This window comes from Chlorocebus sabaeus, chromosome 23 (genome assembly GCF_047675955.1).
Source record: "Chlorocebus sabaeus isolate Y175 chromosome 23, mChlSab1.0.hap1, whole genome shotgun sequence".
NCBI classification, from domain to species: domain Eukaryota; kingdom Metazoa; phylum Chordata; class Mammalia; order Primates; family Cercopithecidae; genus Chlorocebus; species Chlorocebus sabaeus.
In genome coordinates, this window is record NC_132926.1 from 53,529,125 (window position 1) to 53,554,452 (window position 25,328).

Genomic DNA, 25,328 nt, shown 5'->3' on the forward strand with positions numbered 1-25,328 from the left:
GGGGGCGGAAATTTCCAAATGTCTGTCTTTGCATCAGTTTCTCCTACCAAGACTCAAACAATGGACACATCCTCCCAATAAGAGGAAGACTTGAATGCAGAACAGAACTGGTAATATCCACGTTTCATCTCCATAGCTCATCATATATTTTGACTATGGTTTTTATGAGCTCTATACATCCATTTTTGTTGAGAGTTCAGCTTTAGAAAAGGAAGCAATATTGAGAACAATGTTAGAACAATCCTATGGGTCTCAGCTATTCAGACTTCCCAGAAATTGAAGTAGAGCCTTTCTAGTAAGTAACAGTTTAGTTTGCCCCCAAAATGTATAATTACATACGAAAACCCACCATATGAGATTTGGTATTTTCTGTCTCTATATGAAGGCATGCATTCTGTAATTACATAGGAATGGGAAGAATCTGCTTACGGAATAGAAACACGGTAGGTACAACTGTTCTATACCAAAAATGATAAATGTGAAATGTGTGAGATTTATAGAAACTCAAGTAAGGTGTTTTTTTTTTCCCAGTAAACATTTTCTAGTATTTTTTTTTTTGTAACTCATTAGGGACAGAAGATATAAATGGATAATACAAATTATAAGAATCATATTTCTCTAATTTTTGGAGACAAACAGAGACACATACTTAACCTAGCAAACATCTGGTTGGAAATTTAAAATTTTAGTTGAGTATCAGGATGTTTTTCTATATCTGGAATATTAGCGAAGTTTGCAAGCATATGGACGCTCAACTGGGGTTTCTTTTGATGTTTATCAGTAGGCAGTCAGAGCGTCTCCCATAAGCTCACATACTGACAAACTTGCACTCTGTGCCATAATCCCTTCTTACCTGGGCCTGCTCTCAGTGGCATGAGGCATAGTCTCCTGGCAAAAAGTTAGAGGCTGCAGGTAGATAATCTGAAAAACAGATAATGTCACGGCTGATCAGAAATTGATGACAGCACTTTTGCTGTCAGGTCAGAGCAGTACTGCTGGAATAAAGGCTAACAGTCATGAATCAAAAGGGGTCTTTTACAGACCACAGAACTGGATAAACGCTATGCTTTGTATTTGTCCATTGTACTTCCTGGCGAGGTAAAAAGGGAATTTTTTTTTTTCCCTGAGTAAAAATTATGTGGGTCTGGTATTTCTCTTTGCTAAATAATTTATTTCTGGCTGCACAGTATTAATTTTCAGGCTGTGAAACCTGGCTTTGATTCCAAACAGATCTTTGGGAAGTAGGGAGCTTGAATAATAGAGAAAATAACTCCGTGAGGAAGTATATTATTTCTTGGAAGGATCCTGCTATCCATTTAAGTGGTTTCTTCCAGCTTTCACGTCCAAGAAAGTTATATCCATATGTAATTATGAGGATCAAAGCCACAGTGAGGTTTATGTAGACTTTTCTGCCTCTCTCATCTTTAGTCTTGCAATGTCACTATCATGACGTAATGAAATAATGCATAAGAAAGTGTTTTGGAAAACCAGAGTGTGCTCCAAAATGTTAGTTTATTAATGGCCACAATAATCACAACTAACAGGTGCTGAGGATTTATTTATTTATTTGTTTATTTATTTATTTATTTATTTACTTGGGAAGGAGTCTCTCTGTCGCCCAGGCTGGAGTGCAGTGGCACAATCTTGGCTCACTGCAACCTCCGCCTCCCGGATTCTCCCACCTCAGCCTTCCGAGTAGCTGGGATTACAGGCACCCGCCGTCATGCCCGACTAATTTTTGTGTTTTTGTAAAAGCCAGGCATTGTGCTCATTACCTGAGAGTTTTATCTCATGATACGCACACGTCTACATCATATACTATAAGTAAAGCTCTCTTGTTATATCCATATTACAAATGAGGAAACCTACTTAGCCTATTCAAGACTATAGGCATGTAGCTGGAGAAGCTAGAATTCTGGCTGTGAATCCAGAGCTCTCTGACTACAGCCCTGTGCTCTTAGTTACTGTGTTAAGTACATATGTCTATAATGGCAGAGACACAAAATATGACACCTTACCTGTTGAGATTCCTAGATAGAAGATAAACAGCTTGAAAAGTTTAATACCATGTGGAGTAAACATAGATGCTTCACTTCATTGTGAGATATATATACACACATACATATATATACACATACATATATACATATATACACATACACACATACATACACACATACATACATATATACTATATATATATATATATATATATATAGAGAGAGAGAGAGAGAGAGAGACAAGGTCTTGTTCTGTTGCCCAGGCTAGAATGCAGTGGCATGAATATAGCAGCTCACTGCAGCCTTGAACTTTTTGGCTCGTGCAATCCTCCTGCTTCAGCCTCCTAAGTGGTTGGGATGACAGGCACATTCTACCATGCCAGTTAATTTTTTAATGTTTTATAGAGATGGAGCCTTGCTGTGTTGCCCAGGTTGACTTTAAACTCCTTGCCTGAGGCTATCCTCCTGTCGCAACATCCCAAAGCACTGAGATTACAGACATAAGCCTACAGGTCTAGACCATTAGTAGCTTTTAAGAAGAAACTTATGTGAATCTTTATCATGTCTTTTCACCTGGTTCAGCCATTTATTAGATTTATAGTCTTAGGCAAGTTACCTTATCTCACTGTGCCTGAGTTTCCTTGTCTCTAAAGTGGGCATAAGGATAGTACTTATTTCATAGTGTCGTGATGATTAGAAAAGTAAAAATACAAAAGTGTTCCTATTTCTCCACAACCTCTCCAGCACCTGTTGTTTCCTGACTTTTTAATGATTGCCATTCTAACTGGTGTGAGATGGTATTTCATTTGGTTTTGATTTGCATGTCTCTGATGGCCAGTGATGACGAGCATTTTTTCATGTGTCTGTTGGCTGTATGCGTGTCTTCTTTTGAGAAATGTCTGTTCATATCCTTTGCCCACTTTTTGATGGGGTTGTTTGTTTTTCTGTTGTAAATTTGTTTGAGTTCTTTGTAGGTTCTGGATATTAGCCCTTTGTCAGATGAGTAGATTGCAAAAATTGTCGCCCATTCTGTAGGTTGCCTGTTCACTCTGATGGTAGTTTCTTTTGCTGTGCAGAAGCTTTTTAGTTTAATTAGATCCCGTTTGTCAATTTTGGCTTTTGTTGCCATTGCTTTTGATGTTTTAGACATGAAGTCCTTGCCCATGCCTGTGTCCTGAATGGTATTACCTAGGTTTTCTTCTAGGGTTTTTATGGTTTTAGGTCTAACATTTAAGTCTCTAAACCATCTTGAATTAATTTTCGTATAAGGAGTAAGGAAAGGAACCAGTTTCAGCTTTCTACTTATGGCTAGCCAATTCTCCCAGCACCATTTATTAAATAGGGAATCCTTTTCCCATTTCTTGTTTTTGTCAGCTTTGTCAAAGATCAGATGGCTGTAGATGTGTGTTATTATTTCTGAGGACTCTGTTCTGTTGGTGGGATTGTAAACTAGTTCAACCATTATGGAAAACAGTATGGCGATTCCTCAAGGATCTAGAACTAGAAGTACCATATGACCCAGCCGTCCCATTACTGGGTATATACCCAAAGGATTATAAAGCATGCTGCTATAAAGACACTTGCACACGTATGTTCATTGCGGCACTATTCACAATAGCAAAGACTTGGAATCAACCCAAATGTCCATCAGTGACAGACTGGATTAAGAAAATGTGGCACATGTACACCATGGAATACTATGCAGCCATAAAAAAGGATGAGTTTGTGTCCTTTGTAGGGACATGGATGCAGCTGGAAACCATCATTCTCAGCAAACTATCTCAAGAACAGAAAACCAAACACCACATGTTCTCACTCATAGGTGGGAACTGAACAATGAGATCACTTGGACTCGAGAAGGGGAACATCACACACTGGGGCCTATTGTGGGCAGGGGGAGGGATTGCATTGGGAGTTATACCTGATGTAAATGACAAGTTGATGGGTGCTGACGAGTTGATGGGTGCAGCACACTAACATGGCAAAAGTATACATATGTAACAAACCTGCACGTTATGCACATGTACCCCAGAACTTAAAGTATAATAATAATAATAAAAAAAACAAAAAGCAGAAGGGGGTGGAAAGAGCCTTTTGGTTTATAAGCCATTTGGAAAATTCTATTCATGAATACTAATTAAGGTAATAGCAAATACATATATAATAATAATTAAATATGAATAACAATAAAACTGCATATATATTATAGTTACAAATTTATTAATATGCACGAAATATACAAAAAATAATATGCCAAAATATTAGCAGTAGTTAGCCCTAGGTGATGTGATTAAGAGTAATTTACTTTTCCATTCTTTATATTTCTTACTATTTCCAACTTTTGTGCCATGCTTCTGTAATCAGGAAAAATTACTTCATAAAATAGCAAAACCAAAGTCATGTTAAAAAAAACCTGATCATTGCTCACTTGTGGGGGAAAAAAAAAAAAAGAAATCGAAAGAATTTAGCCTCTATATACCCTTAGTTTTCCTCATTGATAAAATGAAATCCCATAGGAAAACACAAAGGAATTGGGCATAGAATTGCTGAGAAATACACATACATTAAATACACATACATGCATAGATGGGTAAAAATCATAAAATTTATAGAATAGTCATATGAAGTCTTCCTGAAATAGAAAGAACCCTTAGAAATCAGAAGAATTTTGAGCTCTTAGGCAAGCAATTTAGCCTCTATTAACCTTTCGTTTTTCTCATTTTTAAAATGCAACCCCATAGGAAAACACAAAGGAGATGGGCATAGAATTGCTGAGAGATACACATACGTTAAATTTACATGCATATAAAAGTAGTTTTTCAAACACCTTTTATTTTGAGGATAGATACAAGTATTTTTATTTTTTCTTGCCAGTTAAAGTGTCTTGGTCTCTTTCGAACGCTTCATATTTGTGGTTTTGATTCAGTAATTTAAAAGAGATGGGAACTTCCATACCAAAGACACATTGAAGTTGCCATGATGAAAATTGACACTTACTCGCTTAATAACTTTGATAAGTAATCTAGCACTATTGTCCTTTTCTACTTGGGTGGAAAATAGACATCACCTAACAAAGAAGATTCTTCTCTCCCTTCTTTGAAGTCCCATCAGTTCTCATGATAAGTCATTTAATTATTTGGGGGAACACTGATTTGAAATGATCTATACTCTTAATATAAACACAGGACCTCTAGGAGGTAGGTTTGGTTGGTTATCACATTTCTATATTATTGCAATGTTGCATGCTATTTTAAGCATGCTTAAATGAGGCAGACTTTTAATTTAAGAAAAATATGATATAAAAATAATAGAGCCCTTGACTTTGGGAAACCTATCTTTATGTTTTCATTGTCCCTACATTATTATGAAAATACCAAGCATCAAATAATAATATGCACTGGTCCAATGTTATGGAAAATTGAAAGTACCAAAATACAAAACAATATAAGAAGACTTGATATATTTAATTACCTTATATGGAATTTAGATTAGAAATTTTCAAGCAACATAGCAGCACTGAACCTCACTCTATATACAGATATTCATATTTTGTGTCAGACACTTGAGGAAAAATCCAAAATTTAAAATTTAATATATGATCACTCTAAGAAATACTTTTCTTTTTAAATAAAAAAATTGTAGAACAAAAAAAAGTAAAAATACATAACATATTTAGAGTAGTGATATAATATTACTATATACATAGATATATGTATGTATATACATATGTATATGCTTACACAAGTGTCACTATTTCCTCTACCCTGCATTGCTGACAAAGGCCTACACAGGAATATAAGACCATGTGCTTTTTATCATCAGTTATAAGACGTCAGATTTTGGGTTCTATGTGACCTTTGGTATAAAGAAGAACAATGCAAAAAAAACACAAAGTACCTTTGGGACTGTAATCATGTACAAATAATATCCATTGAAGCAATTGTTTGGCAACTGCTAAGAAAGTTTGAGTGCTATGGTCATGTCACAAGATTCCAAAGTTCTCCAAGGTATTTATGGTAGTAGTGATGTCATCTGGAGGAAAGCCAGTTACACAAAAGATATTGTTTTATGAAATCTATTTCAGGCAGCCGTGTTTGAGGATAACAGCAAGGGACCTGATAAAGTTAGATAAGTGTTTGCCAAAGTGTGTTGCATCCCACACTTGTCTTCAGGAATGTTATTAAATAAAACTATTTTTATGAGCAAATAAATTTTGAAGGCTGCCTACTATAACCTCCTCTTGGCAGTTAAGAATGCACAAGAGTACATTAAGGGCCCCTGAAAGTCCTGTAGTTTCACCCAATTCGGTCTTTTTTCAACTTCTAATATATCTGACCACAGAATCCTGTTTTGGCATAGTTCTCCTAGTATTCTGTAGAACTGATAGTCCATTGACCACATTTTGGGAAATACTGAGTTAGACTATATTTCTGGATCTAAACTCAGCAGGTGCATTTTGTCCTGAAAAGACCTTGACATATCAGATTCATCAGTTGTAGGCATTTAATTACATTTTATGTTGTGTGCTACAGGAGAATTAGTCAAGAACCCTAAGCAGTTATGTCAACTCGTTTTGACTTGGGGCCAGTTGCTGAAACTTTCTGGATTTTATTTCCATATCTGTTAAATCACATAATCAGATCAAACAGTTTCTAAGGTGGTCCACGTCTAAAGGTTACTAACAGAAAAGCTTACATAATACTTTACATTTCTGAAAATGCTTGTATACATGCCTCATCTAGGATGAGCTGGATGACTTTTTAAAAGCTGATAACAAAGCCCAATGCCTACCCAGCACTGCAGATTATATTGGAACTTTGCTGAACAATTAGAGTTTACCTTCCATAGGTAGTGTGTGTCTAGCTTCTTAGACACTTGTCAAGTCCAACAGCACCACTGCAACCTCCCTCAGCATTGCAGAAACACTTATTCATAGTTCATCCACTCAGAGAAGAGAAGCTAAATGCTGATAAGATTTGAAGTGGCTTGGGCTGTAATGCCATGAGTACCTACTGAAGAGAATTTCCATAGCTGAGAAGTACTTGCACACAAGAAGTGAAAGGCCTGAATCCAGGAAAACATTCAGCAATCTGAGATGTCGTGGCTCTATTTAGAGGTTATATCAAAGTGGCCAGCAAAGCATTGAATAGACTAGGCTAATTTATCAACTGAATGAAAGGGTTGCAGTCTTAAAACAAGAGAAGGGATAAATGAGTACAGAAAAGAACATTTAATTCAGTGCAAGAACTATTGATCAAACACGGATAAACTCCCCCAAGCCCCTTCACACCATGATGATCCATGCCGCTGGGAGATGGCAGAGCGAGATGGTTAAGAGCTTGGATTTTGGTGTCAGATACACTTGTACTTCAGACTCTGGGTCTGTTATGCATCATCTGTGTGACTTTGAATAATTTTATTTAACCTGTCTAAGCCTACTGTCATAATTTGTGGAGGAAAGCTATTCATCCTGACCAAATACAGTTATAGTACAGATTAAGTAAAATGATGGATATAAAGTACTACACAAACTTCATGGTTGGTATATATATGTATATAACAAATAATAATAAAAGAAGTCATTATAGCAGATTGTCTCTAAAACTTTCTTTAAGTGTTTTATGGTGCTAGCCAACTTGTAATTCCAGAATGCTTTTTAATTGTATTGCAGTTTCTGTCCAAATCTACCCAGTTTCAAACATAACTCCTTAAAGAATCATTGCCTCTACACCAAATGCTGTGATATTCTCCATTTCTCTGTGGCATTGGGAGACAACTACTCCAATATGCATTGAAAGAACTTTCTGGGATGATGGAAATGCTCTTTGTGCCGTCCAGGACAGTAGCCACTAACCGCATGTGGCTCTTGACCACTTGACATGTGGCTAGTGTGACTGGGAAACTGAATGTTTACTTTATGGAATTTAAATTTTAAGTTTAAATTTAGAAAACCACATGTGACTAGTGGCTACTGTTTTGGATCACACAGCTACTATATATGATTAAAAAAAACAACCCACATTAGTGTGAGATTTTATAACTGCTACAGTGGTCAATGTCATGCCACATATTCTGCAGTTGAAAAGCTGTTTTTGATGCTTTTTAAAAAGAGAGCACAGGGTGTTTTTTCTGGTGATAAGTCATCAACCACATTAGTTAAAAACTTTCTATGCATAGACTGGAAAGTTTCCCGTTTTCACACTGAAAGACAAAATATTCTGTAGAAACCTCAGGGATCTGTTGAATCTCATTGTAATAATGGTGTGCTGTGACTAAACACTTGATCCCCTGTGAAGCTAAAGGTTCCATGAAAACAGAAGTAGAATATACATTCTCTGTTTATATGGTACAAAGTTGTAAACCTGTCTATTAAGACACTCTTTTTAATTGTGTTCTTTTTTTTTTTTTTTTTTTTTTGGTCTACTTGCTCTGTCAAATTTGACTTGTATTTCTAAAAGTTTTTGCTCTTTTTATTTCACTCTGTTTTTTAGTTAGATAAATCTTACATCCTCTTAATGGATTTTAATTTTAATCCCTATAATACTCTTTCTTGACTCAGTTTAATACTTTTGAAATTACCTTTGGAATTCCATTCTGATGTTGATTATTGCTACTTCCACTTTCTTTTGTATTTTCTTTGGTTTTTCTTCACCCTTCTGTTTATTTTCCACTCATTTTATTCTGATGGTTTTAATATAGACAGGATAGGGCTGAGTTTTGTTATTTTAGTCAGATCTATTGATGACTTCATTGTTTGATTAAAAGCTAAGCTTATTCATATTTATTGTGATTTCAGTACATTTTATTTTATTCCCCTCATTGTAAGTATATAAATCATTATATTTTGTGGTTTTTCTTTTGTCATTTTTATCATCATTTTGGTTTAATCAGTTATACTTCAGTTATGTACTTTCACCACTCTTCTTTAATTAAGAAATTCTGTGTCCTTCATTGAACTAGTGGTTACCTTCTTATCTTTCACCCTTATATATTGAAACACCTGTACCTCTGTTACAACTTTTGTATAATGTCTAAATTGTACAAAATGTCACCCCAAGACATTTTACTTATTCACTTATCCTGGTTCCAAATTGAGATTGTAGGAATAATTTACTAATGAGTCTTCATATGGCAGATACTTTTCCTATCTCTCAGTTCCTGTCGTTATCATTTCAGGCTATTATTAAGTTTTATCTTATCACATGGCTCTTTTGTTTCAAGAATCTGTTCTCAGAAGTTAATGTATAGCCTGTGAATGTTATTTCACTGTATTTTAACTCTCAGGATACATAGGAGAAAACGAATGCTAGCCTATTTAATCTTTGTAAGTAGATAGTTCTTTCTGGAAATGGAAGGATTTTTCTTTTTTACTTTTATTTTCAGAGTTGAGAAATTCAGAGATCTCATAAAGCTTTTTCCTTCAGTATATCTTTTTTATTATCATCATTTCTGTCTAGGATGCCATGAGCCATTCTAACCTGAAAGTGTGAAGTTATTTTTCATTTAAACTTAGGATATTTTTTCTAATTACATATTTATTACTTCTCTACCTGTTTTTTAAATCTTAATTTGAGATTCATATTATTTATATTCCAGTTTCTAGGCTCTATGTCGTGACCTATTTATTCCCACTGACTTCCAGACAACTAATTTAGCTTAAAGCAGTGACCATCCCTTTTTCTGCACTTCTGTTGAGTCTAAATATTGAAAGGATTCACTCTCCTGAACTTAAAGGAGACTTTCGTCTTTTAATTTTTGTCTGTGACATGAATTTTCTCACTAGCAATACTAGTAGGTTATATGGGTTTCCTTGATAATAACACATTTTCAGCTGTATAAAGTAAGGTCATTTTTATTTTGCAAAGCAGGTAACGCAGTACTAGGACCTTTCTGTTGAGATGAGACCAGGGGATGTCCTTGCTCTTGTGCCTCTCCTGCTGCTAATGTATAAGAGACAGGTATGGCATAAGGTTCTAATTCCAGGAGCCAGGAATGCTTCACTTCCTTACAGACCACTGCCACCACTACCACTGGGCCATCAGTGCCAGCAGGGCCACTTGATCATTACTGTTCCTCATGCAGCAAATAACTGGGAAAGGGCATAAATGGATTTATGGATAGATGCTACCTGTGTCCTCTTAGAATGTCCTAAGGTCTAATGGTCTTCTAACTTGTTCTTCAGCATTTCCCTAGAACTCTTAAGTAACGACAACTCCAGTAATGAATCACATGGCATTTGCTGGCTTACCAGGAGAATCTCAGCACATTTGCTTAGATGTTGTACTGGAAATTACATGTCAGGACAGAATCATAGAGAGAGGTTTTTGTTTTCCCATTACACATTAGTTTCCTCGGAAGGGTGTCATTTACTAGGTTTGATTGACTCAGTAGCATGTACTTGGCTGCTTACATCATTCAGGAGGCATTGATTTGGGCAGACATTTCAGTAAGAAAATAGTACATGGAATCCATGGGCTTTGTCAGCAAAGTGTGTGTAACATTTTCATGGCAGCCACCATAATCCAGTCTTGTGACCTCATTATTTTTGGACCAAAGATATATAAGATCTGTTCAAGCACCTTGTTTGTATTGGTTCTATTTCTGACTTTATTGATAATGGGTAAATGTTTTCTGAGTTCGTGTCACTTTTCCCTGAAATACATTTGGGCCTACCTAATGATAGTACAGATTTTTCTTAGATACCATAAAATGTGGTACTTTTAAATTTGACTTGCTTATGATCCATCTTTTTTGTTAATCATTTATATCTCTGGCCCGCTTATTACATGTCAAAATATTTTCATCTCTTTAACTTTCTTCTTCAAAAGTGACAATATCCTTCTGCTTAACTAATCTTACTAGTTTTTAATCTTCAGCAATTTTTGTTGTCCTGAAAGTAAGTTAATTGGTTTTTTGCTCTTGGGAGAGTGCACTTTTAGGTTTATAGGCCGTGAATTTGAGGACCACATCTTTGATGGCCTTCACCCTTATGAAATGTGACATCAAAGATAGCAATTTTGTTTGCATCATTGGCCAGCACCTAATTATCATTACGGCCTCTTCATTCTTAAAGTGCCCTTTGATGTCAGCAGTAGCCCTGTGCTTTGAAAGACTGCAGAGAAAGGTGAAAGCAGTCCTTCTTTGCCAAACCCACATTCCACTGAAATATTACATGATGGTATTAAGTTAGAAATAAAATACAAAACAACTGTGGTAATTAAAGTAATTACTCATTTATTTGCAGAAACGAAAGTCTTTGATGTTTCTCTCAATGCACAGAGATAATTTCTCCCTGATGTAACATGGCTAGATGGAGACTCATCTTTGGGAGAAACCAGGGGAAAAGCAAACCTGGGCACGCTAATTGGGAGTTAGGAAGTTATCCATGGGAGGCAGGAGGAGGCATCTGTGGGGTTGTGACAATACTCATTAGCATGGTGAAGGCAAAGTTACCAAAAGCTGAGAATGCAGATAACCCATGTGTTGGGGTGAAGGAACACAGTGTAGGGGTAAAAGCACACAAGCACTTGGAGTGAAATGGATCTCAAAGTTGAATCTCACTTTCACTTTTCTTTAGCTTTGGGATTCTCCATATATTACTTAATCTGTGACTTTTAATTTATTTGTAAAAATGGCAAAAGTACTTTTAGCACGTAGGATAAAAGGATATAGTATATTAAAAGGGCTACTACAAAGTAATATGTACCACATTGTTAATTTTTCTAGTTTTCAATAAGTGGGGACAATGAGTTGCTGTCACAATTCTACAAGATATTGTTTTTACCTATTAAATGAATAAAAATTAAACTCTTTGCCTCTACTCTGCATTGGAGAGGGCATGAGGGTACAGACATCCTTGGACACTACTGATGACAGTGTAAATGGGTGCCATCTAATTAGAGGGCACTTCTGCAGTAGTTTTCAAGCTGGACAGTTGACCCAGCAGTTCCAGTGTCAGGAATTAGATTACAGAAAAACTTGCCAAAGTCTAGTCAATAAGTATGTTCAAGAGTGCCTATGTAGCACTGTGTGCACTTGAAATCAATTGAAAACAATATAAATATCCATCAGAAGGGGCGTAGTCAGTGTCACACGTGACTGTTTCCACGCCCTCCATGATGACTCTGCATCCAAAAAATACTCAAAGTTTATTTTTGTGTTAAATATTCAGGCTTGCTTTATTTAAACATAGTTTCAAAAGTCTCCTTACTCACAGAGCTTTTTAAATATTTATTTTTAAAATGCGGTAAAACACACATTGCATAAAATTTGCTGTCTTAATCATTTTTTTTTTTTTTTTCTTTTGAGATGGAGTTTTGCTCTTGTTACCCAGGCTGGAGTGCAATGGTGCGATCTCTGTTCACTGCATCCTTCACCTCCCGGGTTCAAGCAATTCTCCTGCCTCAGCTTCCCGAGTAGCTGGGATTACAGGCATGTGCCACTACGCCTGGATAATTTTGTATTTTTAGTAGAGATGGGGTTTCTCCGTGTTGGTCAGGCTGGTCTCAAACTCCCGACCTCAGGTGATCTGCCCACCTCGGCCTCCCAAAATGCTGGAATTACAGGTGTGAGCCACCGCGCCTGGCCTGTCTTAATCATTTTTAAGTTCAGGGCATGAAGTACATTCACATTTTTGCGCACCCATTGCCCTCATCCATCCACAGAAGTGTTTTTATCTTGTAAAATGGAAATCTCCTTACCCCTTAAACAAACAGCAAGCACTTCCTCCCACCCCAAACCCCTGCCAACCACCATTCTACTTTCTGTCTTTATGAATTTGACTACTCTGGATACCTCGTGTAAGTGAAGTCATACAGTATTTCCCCTTTTGTGACTGGCTTATTTCGCTCAGCACAATATGCTCAAAGTTCATACATGTTGCAACGTGTGTCAGAATTTTCTCCTTTCCAAGGCTGAATCGTAATTTTTGGTATGTATATACCACATTTTGTTATCTATTCATCTGTCGGTGGACGCTTGAGTTGATTCTGTCTTTGGTTATTGCAAATAGTGCACTGTGAACCTGAGTAGATAAATATCTCTTCAAGTGCCTATAGTCTTAAACAGATTTTAGTAATCACTGTAAGAGATTTTAAATAATATTTGGTTCTATTTTCATACCTAGTTTATGAAACACTTCCATGCCCTTTGAACTGTTTTATTTATTAAATACATCGGATATCTTTCTTAAATACTTTCTTAGGTACTTCAGTTGTGCACCTTAAAATGCACTCAACTCCTAAAAGCTAATAAATTAAAAACTACATGTATAAATACTCGAACTTATAATTTTGTAAGACCTGAAGCTTACTTAAATGATCCAATTATATATATAAGCATAGTGACAATCATCATAACTCTAAATAAGTTACTCAATAATTTATTTAAAATTGTGGTTAAAAGGCAGTCTCTCGTGCATTAAAAAGAGTTTTGTTTTTTTTTTTTTTTTTAAAGACGGTTTCATGGAATAAGCCAAATGTTTTCAAGCATTACAGGTACATAATATTTGCACAGATTTATTAAAATAAAAATATTAATTTAATGGCTTTGATTCTCTTAAACATTTTTGTACTTAATTCTAAAATTTCTGAGGTTAAAAGATTCTTAACCTCAAGGAAGGCAATTATATCAGTCACTTGAGTTTATTTAATGTAAAGATTTAGACCCTGCATGAAGTCTGGAGCTGTAGACACCCAGGGCAAAACTTACTAAAATGAAGGAAATGTTTTTATTACCCCGTATAATTTTGGGTACTGCCTTCTTTGCTTGCTCTGTTTATATCTGTGATTAGAGATTTTAGATTCTCGTTATAACCTTATCATTGAAATATATGGAACCTCATTTATAACAAGAACAGAACTGCTGTGTCAAAAACTCCACTACTCGAAGAAATTAGTCTCCTAGCCAGGATCCTCAGATTAAGTTACACATATTGCACAATTCTTTATTTTACATATTTACGTCTGTAACTCCCATACAAGATGATCACTTTATTGCATGTTGCATTTCTTGAGTTACCAAGAACATAAATACCTTCTTGCCTAAGTTGAAAAACCATGCAAATTGATAGGAAATCCTACATTTTTAAATGTACTTTCCAAGATCAGATAATTCCTTTCTGTACCAAAGTGATAATGATACCTTATGGCGTTATCTGACTTGCAGTTACAGCATAGAAGGTCTGTAACATTGTCATTCCATTGCACAACTCCAGGGAATTACGTTTACATTAAAGTATGTGGGAAGCTTCTAAGTTACGCAGGGCACAGTCTATGCAGTGGTACACTGTAACTGCATTCCACTGACAGTCACATAAATGATGTTGCAGCCACATGGGCAGCTGATGTATTGTTGTCCCGCTGGCTGTTTTCCCATCTCAAATGGGGCCTCATGGGGACATCTAGTCCATTGATCTCACTGCTTTCTTTCATTTCTTTATCTGGCAGTCCTTTTCTTACTTTCCGCCTTGTCCAGCATAGATTCCATGGTCTATAATTTCAAAATATGCTAACATTCTACCCTGAGCTTCTTTGCCATTCTGTTTTTTTCCCCCACATCTGACAGATAAAAGCAAAACCTTGGATGAACCCTAATCTCTGAATGAGCTCAGCTGCCTAGAGTTGCTGGAAAAAGTCACAATAAAAATCTTTTTTCTTAACCCCAAACCCCTTACCAGACTCTGTCTGTCTTTACCTTGAGGAAACTTCTCCAAAGGTTGTCTGGTTGTACTCACTGTCTTATTTCTTCATCTCTGGTCACTTCCTTAACTCTCTGCAACGTGACTGCAACTTCCATGACTTCACCAGAAGATCTCTTGCTAAGATCACCAATGACTTGCAGATACATGGAACCAGCCTCCTGCTATTTGGTTGCTCAGCAGCATTCAGTACTGTTGAGCCTCCTTTCTACAGCATATGCTTACTTTGTCCTGTTGGAGTATAATCTCCTGTTGCTCTCCCATCTCTCTGGCTATCCATTTCCTGTTTCCTCAGCGGCCTCATCCTCTTTCAACCCACCAGCATATGCTGAAATTCCTCAAGGCTCTATCCTAGACTCGTTTCTGTTTTAACTATATTCTCTCACTCCAAGGGATTTTATCCACACCCATTACTTTGAAAACTACCCAACTCACACGACTCATTAGTGTGCATCTTCAATCCATATATTCTAAGTTGTATAACTGCACTGGATGTCTCCTATTGGGTAGCTAAAAGCACCTCAGTGTAACATGTTGAATAATGAACCTAAAATCCTGATTGTCTTCTATTATCAGTATATCAGGAAATGACACCATCAGCCATCCTCATAAGTGAACTAAAATCCTGATCCTACTTTTGGTATCTCTTTCTTCCTCGTCTTCCACATTAACACATCCACCCATTTATTTTTTGAATTCAGGAATTTTTATTCCAAACTCTGTTCACCTGTGCAATTTCTGGTTCCACTGTATCTTGTGTCTTGATCATGGATTTCTAAAAGATTTCCTAGCATCCTTAACACTTTCTGTCTGTTCTTTACACATAAGCCAGATTGATCTTTTTCAGAATACAAATATAAGCATGTCATTCCATGCCAGAAAGAACTGTATCTCCATTGATTTTTTTTTTTTTTTTTTTTTTTTTTTTGAGACAGAGTCTTTCTCGAGTGCAGTGGCGCGATCTTGGCTCACTGCAAGCTCTGCTTCCTGGGTTCACACCATTCTCCTGCCTCAGCCTCCCAAGTTACTGGGACTACAGGTGCCCACCACCACGCCCAGCTAATTTTTTTTGTATTTTTAGTAGAGGCGGGGCTTCACCGTGTTAGCCAGGATGGTCTTGATCTCCTCTCCAGCCTCATGCTTCACCGAGCTCCTCTCTTATATGAGCCACACACTACCCTGGGTGCACCTTGCTTCCACCCTTTCATAGGGCCTTTGTACTTTATGCCCTGTTGGCCTTTTCCGTTTCCCCCAACAAACTGTAAATTAACTCTAAAAGGTCAAAGATGTTGGTGCTCCCTTCCCTCGCTTTCTTCTGTATGTCTCCTTTCCCCTTTCTTTCTCATTCACCTTTTTCCCCTCACTGTTACAGCCCCAGAGACCAGAACAATATCTAGTATATACTAGTCACTCAGTAAATTCAGTTGTAGACCTAATTTCCAAGTTATACAATTAAGAGAACACTCAAGCTTCAGAACACTGTATATAAATAATTCAAAAAGGTAAATGTAAGAGATGGTTAATTGTGGTTTTATTTAGAAAAAAGTATCACAAATCTCAACATGTTATGAAAAGGGCATTTTATTTTTTCTGTGTGGTTTGGAATTTAGCAAGTATATTATATTTTATTTTAAGAATGTCTAATTTTCTAAACTTACATTTTCTATAAACAATAATGCTCAACTTTGGTTTTCTAGCATGATTTATCATCTCTATATAAAAAGGACTTGTGAAATTACAGCAAAATTCCCAAGCAAATGTGTTTATTTAATGTAAAATGTGAACATAGATTATAATAAAAAAGATAGAAAACAGCAAATATTAACAAAGATGTGGAAGAACTAGAACCCTCATACATTGCTGAGGATAACATAAAATGGTGCTGCTATTCTGGAAAATAATTTGGCAGTTTCATAGACAGTTAAATGTATATTTGTCAAATAACAGTTTCTTAGAAAGTTAAATGTATATTTGTCAAATAAGTAGCTTCACTCTTAAGTAACTACCAAGAGAAATAAAAACATGTATCCACACCAAGACTTTCATGCAAATGTTCATTGCATCATAATTTATAATATCCCAAAAGTAAAAACAACCCAGATGGCCACAGACTAGTTAACAGATGTGGTATAGCCATACAACGGAAATTTACTCAGCAATTAGAAGAAATGAAGTACTGATCCATGCCTACTGTATGGTCCTGATGAACTATGCTAGGTGAAAGACGCAAGACAAAAAAAGACCACGCGTTGTATGATTTCACTTACATTAATTGTCCAGAGAAATAAAATTTATAGTCACAGAAACTAGATTAGTGGCTCATGGAGGCTGGAACGGGGAATGGACACAAGTTCTTTTTGGGTGATGAAAATGTTCTAAAACTGGATTGTGGTGATGGTTGCTTAATTCAATACATTTACTAAAAACCACTGAATTTCACACTTAAAACAGGTGAATTATGTAAGTAAATTACACTTTCCTATAGTTATTTGAAAAAGCAAAACAATGGCAGCCAAAGTTTTTAATGAGTTTGCTAACTGCACTAATTGTTTAATATGGATGAAAAGGGAAATTGCATAAGCAAATTAACATGCCTTGTTGCACTTAGATATTAGAAAGTCAAACTAGCAACATTTGTGTTTCACAGCCTAATTTTTAACAAAATTTTCTTGGTCACATCATAATGTGGAACATAACTGTTTATAGGTCACTAGTTCCAACATACTAAGTGATAAGCAGTTTTTCCCTTTTACACTTAGTTAACACGCTGCAAATATGCATGTGACTATGAATGGTTAGCATGATATACATCAGTGTTTTTCCCACAGTGCAACTTTTATGAAGAGAATGCATGGCCAATCAAAATTAATTAAGGTCTTTTAAGGACTCTTTTGTCCATAATTAAACTGCAGGTAGAGTTTGGGACAGGACGTTTTAACCCTATCAGGAAATTTAAATGCTACTACAGTATCTAGTATTTGTTCTTATTTTACATGATAGTAATTCTTGAATTAGTGGATAAGATTGTAAGTTTAAATTTTAAAGTATTTAGTTACTAACCAGAAAGCAAATTGTCATAATACACAAACATAAGTTCACCATCCTGACTAACACGGTGAAACCCCGGCTCCACTAAAAATACAAAAAATTAGCCGGGCGAGGTGGTGGGAGCCTGTAGTCCCAGCTACTCAGGAGGCTAAGGCAGGAGAATGGCATGAACCTGGGAGGTGGAGCTTGTAGTGAGCCGAGATCGCGCCACTGCACTCCAGCCTGGGCGACAGAGCAAGACTCCCTCTCAAACACAACAAAAACAACAACAACAACAAAACAACAACAAAAAACAAACATAGGTTCAACATATTTTGTAAGGAGTAAAATGTAAGCAAAACAAATAAGAAATGGTCAACTCTATTCCTGCCAAGGGGAAGGCTGCCTTAATTAGTGACTTCAACAAGAAAGGTCATTTGCAGAGGACAAACAGCTGTCCTTGTCCAGATACTCCCCTTCTCCACAGAGACCGTACTGAGAGGACGTAATTTTAAGGTGTAGTTAAGGGAATGAATCTACTGACAAGTTGGTTTATTTATGGATTTGGTTATGAGGGAGACTCTGCAGACTTTGTTCTGGGAATCCTAAAAGTGCATAGAATGTGAACATGGGTATTCGCACATCAATCTAAAAACAATATGTGTTTTTATATTTTTTTTTGCAAAAATAATAGACTTTTCCCCACGTGTTCAGAACTTGATATAACTTATAATTAGGAATTTAGTATTTGTTTAAAATGGCAAAATATTTATGTCTGAAGGACAACAGGATAGATTTTAAAAGTTTGCCACCTGACAATTTGCAGTATAAGAAGTGTGCATATTTATAAGGTTGACATATCTTCACATATACTCCAAAGATCTTTTTCAAAAATGAGACTTGCAGCCAGCACATCTGTTGTTCTTATGCGAGGGATTAAAATGAGCTATTTTTGTTGAAGTTCAGCTGCAGAGTAACAATGTTAAAATGGCTTGCCAAAAAATTACCTATTCTCCATTTTGTTTCTTTGTATTGAACTTTTAAACTGTTCTTTGCTTCTATTGGAGATAGCCTCATTCTTCTTGAAAGCAAATTGAAGTTTTTTGTGGTTATAGGGGTTTGGTTGTTGTACTGCAGCATTTATATGGTATCTAAGGCTTCCTAGCTTAGCATTTTGAATGTTAAATTATATCCAAGTTTGATTTTCCTAGAAACAGCTTTTCATGAAAATTATACCAACATTATTGACTCTTCCTTCTTTAAATGTCAGATAGTTTTGTTCTCATAAATCTCTGAATTAAATCTGTGTAGCTTTCCCCTTGGAGTCGAATAATATCATTTGTGGTAGACCTTATCAAGAAGCCTGAGTGGTATTTTATATTCCCAAGGATTAATAAACTGCATTGATATAATCCCTGTGTGTAAGGAAAAACACACAACTTTTTCACGTACTTCTGTTGTGTTTTATAGCAAATGAGAATAATTGCATTGGTCAATCCTCAGAAAACTGACCTTTCTCTGATTTCTTGTATCTCTCAAAACAGCAACAACAAAAAAGCTGAAATTTAAAATTATTTAGTTCATGATTCCTTTCTGTTTTACCGATCATCCAAAATTCACTGAAGTAAATCCTAGAAGAAAGCAGGATAGAGTAGAAATACCCAGTACTAACTTTCAAACTGCCTGCAGTCTAAATCAGCCCCTCTGAACCTCCCAGGTGCATATTAATGCCCTGTCTTGTTGAAAATGCAGAACCCGGGTTAGTGGGTCAGGGGTAGGGCTTGAGTCTGCATTTTTTACCCAGTCCCAAAGCGGTACTGATGCTGCTGGTCCATAGAAACCTCGAGAGGCAGGGATCTAAATTGACTTAATATTCATAGAAGAATTTGCCTATGTATCACACATGCCGTACATTTGCTAAGGCTTTTGTTATCACCGTAACAGAGTTGGACAATGTACAATCACCTGCTAGAGAGGAGCGATCATATAATATTAACTTACCCGTAAAGAATGCATGACTATGTGCCTATTCATGAGGTCTTCCTAACTTGGCTACTCGTAGAACTAAACTGACTGACACGGAAACAGAAATCAGATTGTTAGAACTGAATATTTATAGGCAGTTTAGACTGCCCAAATATATGTGATATGGAAGAAGCATATCTTCATTGATTCATTTTAATTTGCTAAACTCTTGTTCACCTCATCAGAAAAGAAAATCTCTGCTAAGTAAAGAGGAGTCATTAATGCTGATGGCTTCACGGCCCAGGAAGGGAGCATCAGTGAATGTACTGAGCTGGGACTTAGTGGGTGACTGGGGCTGTGGTGTCCTGGAGAAAACACACTTCATCCCACCAGTGCCGTGTGGCATGGCAGGTCTAGCATGATCAGAACTTCCAATTTTTCAAGAAAAGCCAGAAATACAAATTTCATGTGGAATTTCCCAAGTTTACAATGTTGACTACTAATTTAAATTCTGTAAAAGCATTATTCAGGCCAAGAAGACACATCTGTATCCCAGACACAGCCCTGAGCCACCCATTTACAGTGTCTAGTGTAGAACACATTGAAATCTCTTAAGGTACTTTTCATGATTGGAAAATTATGAATTTTTAACATGAAACTCTCTAGCCTTTTGTCTTTGGACACTTTGGTCAGAAGAAATAGTCTCTGTTTTATGCATTCGGAGGCACTAGTATAAGGTTAGTATATGAACGTAAAATCTGTCTCTCTTTCTTCTCTCACATTCCAGATTACAGGACAGGCCCGTGTTTCACTCAGGTCAACAACCAGATGTGCCAAGGGCAGCTGACAGGCATTGTCTGCACGAAGACTCTGTGCTGTGCCACCATTGGACGGGCGTGGGGCCATCCCTGTGAGATGTGTCCAGCCCAGCCTCAGCCCTGCCGGCGGGGTTTCATCCCCAACATCCGTACTGGAGCTTGCCAAGGTGAGTCAGCCGTCTGCCTGTGAACACCATCGCAGACATGCCACTTCTCTTTTTACTGGAGTTGGAGAATCTGGCACTGTGGATGGTAGCTTTTAACAGAGTACCGATTTCCAAGAGTGGCCTCGTTAACAAGCCTGACCAGAGAAGGTTTGTCTTTTAGCCACCTAATAAATAATTGTTTCAACTCTTGATATTCGTGGAGAAGAGAAAGAGATGAAGAATTGGGGGAAATGTAATAATACAGTGTAAAATATTTAATACAATCAGAGGATGAACCACTCTATTTTCATCTAGATGGCATGACTCCTCCCTGAACTATACACATGCAAATACCCAGGAAAACCCTATTTTTTCTCTCCTTGTCTCATTCAAGTTATGAGAACCTGAACCCAAGTAACAAGGAGAAGAAAACCACCTAATGTTTGCCCTCTGTCATTATGAATAGTGTCTTCAAAGACAAAATGTGAACTCTGTCCATGATTGCAGTTATTACACAGTTTGTAACCTGGATTGATTGTAATCTCTGGGTTTTGACACTCCCTAACTACGTTCATGACACTGATTTCTATGTTAGGGCCAGATCGAGGCCCTGAGGATACTACCTTAGTAGACTACGATCCAAGTAGCCAAACATTGTTACCTATTTGCTGGTTAATTATTTTAATTAATTTTCAGCTGCCGCAATTCTTACCTTTTTCTAGCAACTTCTCTGATATTGTATGTCTTAAATCCATTTTTAGAGCTCAGAAATGGTCTCTTTAATGACTTCTCAAATGGCGGTAGCCTTCATATTGCATAGCAGTAAGATCACAGGAAAATATAAATGATTTTTGTATCATTCACAGAAATAATATTCATATTTGAGACTTGGAGAGTTAGAGTTATTTTCTGTAATTAAAACATGTACAAACTTAGATCCAAAGTCTTTCAAATTGATGTTAGTAAGCTCTGTCACAAGTGAAGATGTTATCTATTGGGCCTGTACAAATCTTATATTGTAGAAAGTCTGTCCAGTGTCCTAAATCTCAAACGAGAATTATAGCTTGGGGAGCGCATACGTAACTTTAGTTCATTGAGTAATAAAATGTGAGTGCTCTGCAAAATTTTGTACATGTGTCTCTGACAGCAGCATCCACAGAGTTGTGCTAGTGTTGTAGTTTTATAAAAGGTATACTTTTAAAATGGTCTATTTCTAAAATTGTTTTGAATCAGAACTACGGAGATACCCAGGGGATGACTATATAACTCAAAAGTTTACCAACTTTATATTTAATCACATATGAAAACTCACTTATGTAGGCTGTGGACTTAGAATAGTTCTTTTCAGTGATGAACACAGTTCAGGCCTTAATGATGAAAATTGAGTCAAATGCCATTTTCAATCTGTTGTTTACCATGGATAGTAAAATTCTATATGTTTTGGTATGAATATTAGACTGATTATGTAGAGTTCCTGATAGTGCAGCAATTTCTTCTATAGGAAGATATTCTATATTATATTCTATCTGTCTTTACTGTGCTCCATATAGTCTTTACTAAATCTTAGTATGTAGATTATCATGTAATTTATATAGTGGATATAGATTATTACTAAAAATAAAATACTATATTGATTTGCTAGTTTAATAATGACTGGATTTACTGTAGTACTAATTTTTGTTTATTACCTTCTAACATACTGATTTTCTTTGTTGTTTTTAATTCTCTCTTGGCTAGAATGTAAGCAGTATGAGTGCAGAAATCTTTTTCACTTATTCACTGATGTCTCAGACATCTAGAACAGTGCGTAATATATATAGTAGAAGCTCAGCAAATACTTTTTGAATTAATAAATGACATTAAGATTGAAATACTTCCAAAACCCACTATTTGAGAGAAAGAAACAGTTCAGGGTAAGAAAAGCCTTTAACTTCAACCAAAACATTCCAAATTATTGACTTTCCTCATGTTCTGTATTTATACTTATGCTTTTTTACTTTCATACTTTGTCAGAGGCCTAGTTTTTTCCTAAACACAATTATAAAAAATGTGTCATCTGATCTCGAACTTTCTGAATGTCCTTTAGGCTGTAGTAATGTCTGAAGGATTACTTATTTGATTTTGTTTATGCAACAAAGATAAGTTTCAGGCTCCATTTGCCTAAAAATCTAAGGAATTAACAAAGTGACAGGAACGAAATGAAATTTGCCACATGATTAAAATGTCTGGAAAAGCACGTTGAAAAGTTCTGCTTTATTTCAAAATCGTGGCATGGTCAGAAAGTTCTCAATTAAATACTAATCCATAGTTCAGGCTATTTTAAGACATCTTACTGTGATTTCATTTTTTCCCTTTAAATTCCTAGACTGTTTCCTGAATACTTATGCCAGATTAATTTGGAAGAGATGGGGCATGAAAAAATAACACATTAAAACATGGTACATATATGTCATTAAAAATAATAGTGATCTTTTATATAGGATGATTGAAAAGTTTTATAGAGTTAAAAATAAATTTCAAGTATGTGGATAACTGTAAATAGCTTAACACTAGCTCTAAATCATGGTTCTTTTGAAATTCTGAGGATAATGATATCCTGTAACTGATGCAATTAGTTGTGAATGAAACATGCTCTTGTAATAAACAGGGTAGCTGTGGAAAATGAGGGACAACAGGAAATTGTGATAATACTTAAAGAATTAAGCTGTGAGAAAATAGTAATTTTATTTTATTTATTTGTTTTTTCTTTATTTCTTATTAAAAAAAGAAAAGAATAGATGTACAGAACGTGCAGGTTTGTTACAGGAGTATATGTGTGCCATGGTGGTTTGCCACACCTATTGACCCATCCTCTAAGTTCCCTTCCCACACCCCACAACAGGCCCTAGTGTGTGTTATTCCCCTCTCTGTGTCCACATGTGTTCAATGTTCAACTTCTACTTTTGAGTGAGAACATGTGGTGTTTGGTTTTCTGTTCCTGTGTTAGTTTGCAGAGGATGATGGCTTCCAGCTTCATCCATGTCCCAGCAAAGGACATGAAATCATCCTTTTTTATGACTGCATCGTATTCCATGGTGTATATGTACCACATTTTCTTTATCCAGTCTGTCATTGGTGGGCATTTGGGTTGGTTCCATGGCTTTTCTATTGTAAATAGTGCTGCAGTAAACATATGTGGGCATGTGTCTTTATAGTAGAATGATTTATAATTCACTGGGTATACACCCACTAATGGGATTGCTGGGTCAAATGGTATTTCTGGTTCAAGACCCTTGAGGAATCGCCATACTGTCTTCCACAATGGTTGAACTAATTTATATTTCCACCAACAGTGTAAAAGCATTCCTGTTTCTCTACAGCCTTGCCAGCATCTTCTGTCTTCTGACTTTTTAATAATCATCATTCTGAATAGTGTGAGATGGTATCTCATTGTGGTTTTGATTTGCATTTATCTGATGATCAGTGATGATGAACTTTTTTCATATGTTTGTTGGCCACATAAATGCCTTCTTTTGAGAAGTGTCTGTTCATATCCTTTGCCCACTTTTTGAGGAGGTTGTTTGTCTTTTTCTTGTAAATATGTTTAAGTTCCTTATAAATTCCGGATATTAGACCTCTGTCAGATGGGTAGATTGCAAAAATTTTCTCCCATTCTGTAGATTACCTGTTCACTCTCATCATAGTTACTTTTGCTGTGCAAAAGCTCTTTAGCCTAATTCAATCACGTTTGTCAATTTTGGCTTTTGTTGCAATTGCTTTTGGCATTTTTGTCATGAAGTCTCTCCCCATGGCTATGTCCTGAATGGTATTACTTAGGTTTTCTTCTAGGGTTATTATGGTTTTGGATTTTACATTTAAGTCTTTAATCCATCTTGATTTTTGTATAAGGTATAAGGAAGGAGTCCAGTTTCAATTTGCTGCATATGGCTAGCCAGTTTTCTCAGTACCATTTACTAATTAGGAGATCCTTTCCCCATTGCTTGTTTTTGTCAGGTTTGTTGAAGATCACATGGTTCTAGATGTGTAGTGTTATTTCTGAGGTCTCTATTTTGCTCCGTTGGTCTATATGTCTGTTTTGGTTCCAGTACTATGCTGTTTTGGTTACTGTAGCCTTGTAGTATAGTTTGAAATCAGGTAGCGTGATGCATCCAGCTTTGTTCTTTTTGCTTAGGATTGTCTTGGCTCTACCGGGCCTTTGATTCCATGTGAAATTTAAAGTAGTTTTTTCTAATTCTGTGAAGAATGTCAGTAGTAGTTCAATGGGAATAGCACTGATCTATAAATTACGTTGGATAGTATGGCCATTTTCACAATATTGATTCTTCCTATCCATGAGGACTGAATGTTTTTCCATTGTTTGTGTCCTCTGTTATTTCCTTGAGCAGTGGTTTGTAATTCTCCTTTAAGAGGCCTTTCATATCCCTCGTAAGTTGTATTCCTAGGTATTTTATTCTCTTTGTAGCAATTGTGAATGGGATTTCACTCATGATTTGGCTCTGTTTGTCTATTATTGGTGTATAGGAATGCTTATGATTTTTGCACACTGATTTTGTATCCTGAGACAGCTTAAGGAGATTTGGGGCTGAGACAATGCAGTTTTCTAAATATACAATCATGTCATTTGCAAACAGATACAATTTGACTTCCTCTCTTCCTATTTGAATCCCCTTTATTT

General features: G+C 36.2%; 1 protein-coding gene across 1 annotated transcript in view; it reads left to right on the top strand.

Moving 5' to 3' along the window:
- Positions 1 to 25,328, top strand: part of FBN2 (fibrillin 2) — a 276,282-nt gene that overhangs the window by 54,912 nt on the left and 196,042 nt on the right. The window contains exon 6 of the mRNA XM_008014309.3: positions 20,477 to 20,674. Within this exon, the coding sequence (XP_008012500.3) occupies positions 20,477 to 20,674 (198 nt within the window). The remainder of the gene's footprint in view (positions 1 to 20,476; positions 20,675 to 25,328) is intronic.